The sequence below is a fragment of the Papaver somniferum genome, unplaced genomic scaffold (genome assembly GCF_003573695.1).
Source record: "Papaver somniferum cultivar HN1 unplaced genomic scaffold, ASM357369v1 unplaced-scaffold_135, whole genome shotgun sequence".
NCBI classification, from domain to species: Eukaryota; Viridiplantae; Streptophyta; class Magnoliopsida; order Ranunculales; family Papaveraceae; genus Papaver; species Papaver somniferum.
Genome location: NW_020622713.1, coordinates 2,957,823 through 2,960,970, shown reverse-complemented (window position 1 = coordinate 2,960,970; position 3,148 = coordinate 2,957,823). Strand labels below are relative to the sequence as shown.

Genomic DNA, 3,148 nt, shown 5'->3' with positions numbered 1-3,148 from the left:
AGTTAGTTTGCTCCCCTTGTGAAACAATCTCATCCCTCACCCGCTTCGGATCCCTTGAATAGGTTACCCATGAGGCTCGCTGGTAGGCTAGCACAACAACCTGTTCAGTTAGTGCAGTAGTATATTGTTGGAGCTTAGCTTGTTAGGCTTCCAACTAGTTAATGTAATACACTTTATCCAATAATAAATCAGAATTGTTGATTAATTAGGAAAATCCGTAGTGGTTGAAAAACAACATTCTTCCTCTCATTACAATTACAACAGTTCTCAGTCTCTACAAGTAGCAGAATCCTTTCAATTTGTAACAAAAAAGATTAAATCTTCTTCAACTGAGGTTTCCAGTAAATCAGTTAATGAGAATACTCATAAACTTGTATCCAGGACAAACCTAAAATCACAGTATAGTGATAGTGGACGAGTTTTATGGAATCCCGGACAATCAAACAAGATTACCAGGAGGCGTGAATGAAAATCGATGGCTAGAGAACTTCACAATGCCTCTGTTTCGGAACCAGCTCCCGTCAGAGATTCAAGTGGCGCTAAATAAATACAGGATGGATCATACATCAATTATAGAGTTTCACAATCAGACATGGCTACTAGAATAGAGGAGGAATCAGATGATCAATGGGCGGTGGCGGCTAGCCCTAATTGGCCGCATGGTCCATGTTAGTGTTTGCATGGAATTATTGGGGGTTAGGAAATGACCAAATAATTCAGGCACTTCAGTCATTCCTTAGAAGTACAAAACCTAATATTGTATTTCTTTCGGAAACAAAATTATCTGAATCTGCTTCTGGTCCAATTTTTCGTAACTTGGTTATTCTAATCATTGTGTTGTTTCTGTTATTGGTTGAAGTGGTGGTCTCTGGTTACTTTGGCAGAATGATATTGATGCTGAGATTATATCATATTCCAAAAATTTGATTCATCTTCAAGTGAAGCAGAATGGTGCTTATCGAAGTTGGAACCTGTTTTGTGTTTATGGCCCTCCAAATAGATTAGATAGGGGAAACTTTTGGCAGAGTCTGTCTATATATTCTCAACATGTAGAGGGTCCAAAATGTTATGTAAGTGACTTCAATGCCATTTCTTCAGTTAGAGAAAAATTTGGAGGGGATCAATCTTTGAATGGAACAATAACTTACTTCAATAACTTCATCAGAGATAATCATCTTCTAGATTTGGTTTTTTCTGGTCCAGCTTTTACTTGGACAAATGGAAGACAATTTCAGAGCTTAATTAGGCAATGTCTAGACAGAGTTATAACATCTCCAGAATGGTGTCTGATGTTTGAAAGCTCAGGGGTTTTTCATTTTCCAAGATTATCGAGTGATCACCCAACAATTATTCTTAATACTTGCAGAAACATCCCGCGAAATCCTCCTTCTTATAGGTTTGAAGCTTATTGGTGCTCTCATCCAAATTTTCTTAAAGTTGTTTTAGAAAGATGGAATATTAATCTTTCAAATGATTTGATTGGATAGTTAGCTTCTCTGGGTACTTTTCTTAAAAGTTGGAGTAAAAAAGGAATATGATGTATTAAGAATAAAATCTACAAGTTAAAGAAGAAGTTACTTCATCTTCAAGGGCTCAATCCTACGGTTGCCACACTTCAACAGGAAAAGATAACTTCAGATCAGCTAAATGAGTATATAATTATGGAATCTACCTATTGGGAACAACGGATGAAGAATACATGGTTGAAAACTGGAGATCAAAATTCAAAACAATTTTACTTATTTGTTCAGCAACGTAGAAGAAAAAATAATATCTCGAGTCTACAAACAAATAATGGACAATGGATCACTAACCCAAATGCGATTGCAGATGAATTAATCTCCTTCTTCAAAACCCTGTTTCAAGAAGATAAAAGAATACAACTCCCATTTGACCTGCAACAGTCTCTTCTTTTTCATTAGATGCAACTGCTAATACTTCGATTTCTGCAATCTGAAAAAGCGGGGGTCTAACAACACCACCCAATATTTCACTTAGCAATCTGTATGGAATAACTCCAATATACTTTAATAAAGAGTCAACTAGACAGTCAGACTCAATCTAGAATAAAGTATATCGAGGAGTTAATATCTCTCTCTTGATTTGATTTTTACTCAAGCTAAAAACAATAGTGAGTCTTTATCAAATACAAGGAATAACTTGGGCGGTACCAAAGACCAATGTCCAAGTGTTAATCAATGAAATCAATAACCACAAGGTCGGATCTCTAATCGATTAAACTTTAACGCACAACCTGTATTATTTCAATTATAAAGATAAACAATATAATGCGGAAAATGAAATAACACAGACACCAGAAATTTTGTTAACGAGGAAACAACAAATGCAGAAAAACCTCGGGACCTAGTCCAGATTGAATACACACTGTATTAAGACGCTACAAACACTAGCCTACTACAAGATAACTTCGGACTAGACTAGACTATAGTTGAACCCCAATCAGTCTCCCACTAATTCAAGGTACAGTTGTACTCCCTACGCCTCTGATCCCAGCAGGACACTGCGCACTTGATTCCCTTAGCTGATCTCACCCACAACTAAGAGTTGTTGCAACCCAAAATCGCAGACTTGATAATAAAAAAATCTATCTCACACAAAAAAGTTTATCAAAGGATAAATCTGTCTCCCACAGAAGAACCCTAGGTTTTTGTTCCGTCTTATGATATGAAATCAAAGTGAACCAATTGATATTCCGGTCTTATATTCCCGAAGAAAAACCTAGATTAATCAATCACCTCTCAACAGTCTTACTTGTATAAAAAAGAGGACGTCGAGGAATCACAAACAGTGAGACGAAGATGTTTGTGACTTCTTTATCTTGCTTTTCGTAGAACTCTCACGATCTCAAGCCAATCAATGAAATTGTACTCGTACGATAGAAGATGCAAGATCAGATCACACAACTACGATAAAAGCAGTATCGGTCTGGCTTCACAATCCCAATGAAGTCTTTAAGTCGTTAACCTGGTTTTACAGAAGAAAACCAAAGGTTAAAGGAGAATCGACTCTAGCGAGCGCACTAGTATCACACAGACGTGTGGTGATTAGTTTTGCCCAATGCTAGATGTCTCCTTTATATAGTCTTCAAATCAGGGTTTTTCCTTAGGTACAAAGAAATCAATATTCA

At 36.7% G+C, this 3,148-nt stretch overlaps 1 protein-coding gene across 1 annotated transcript; it reads left to right on the top strand.

Annotated features, from left to right (window-relative positions):
* Positions 1–475: 475 nt before the first annotated feature.
* On the top strand, positions 476–1,487 carry LOC113333883. The gene is made up of 2 exons (XM_026580249.1): positions 476–520; positions 885–1,487. The coding sequence occupies exons 1-2, from the start codon at positions 476–478 to the stop codon at positions 1,485–1,487; spliced, it is 648 nt and encodes a 215-aa protein (XP_026436034.1).
* Positions 1,488–3,148: the final 1,661 nt, after the last annotated feature.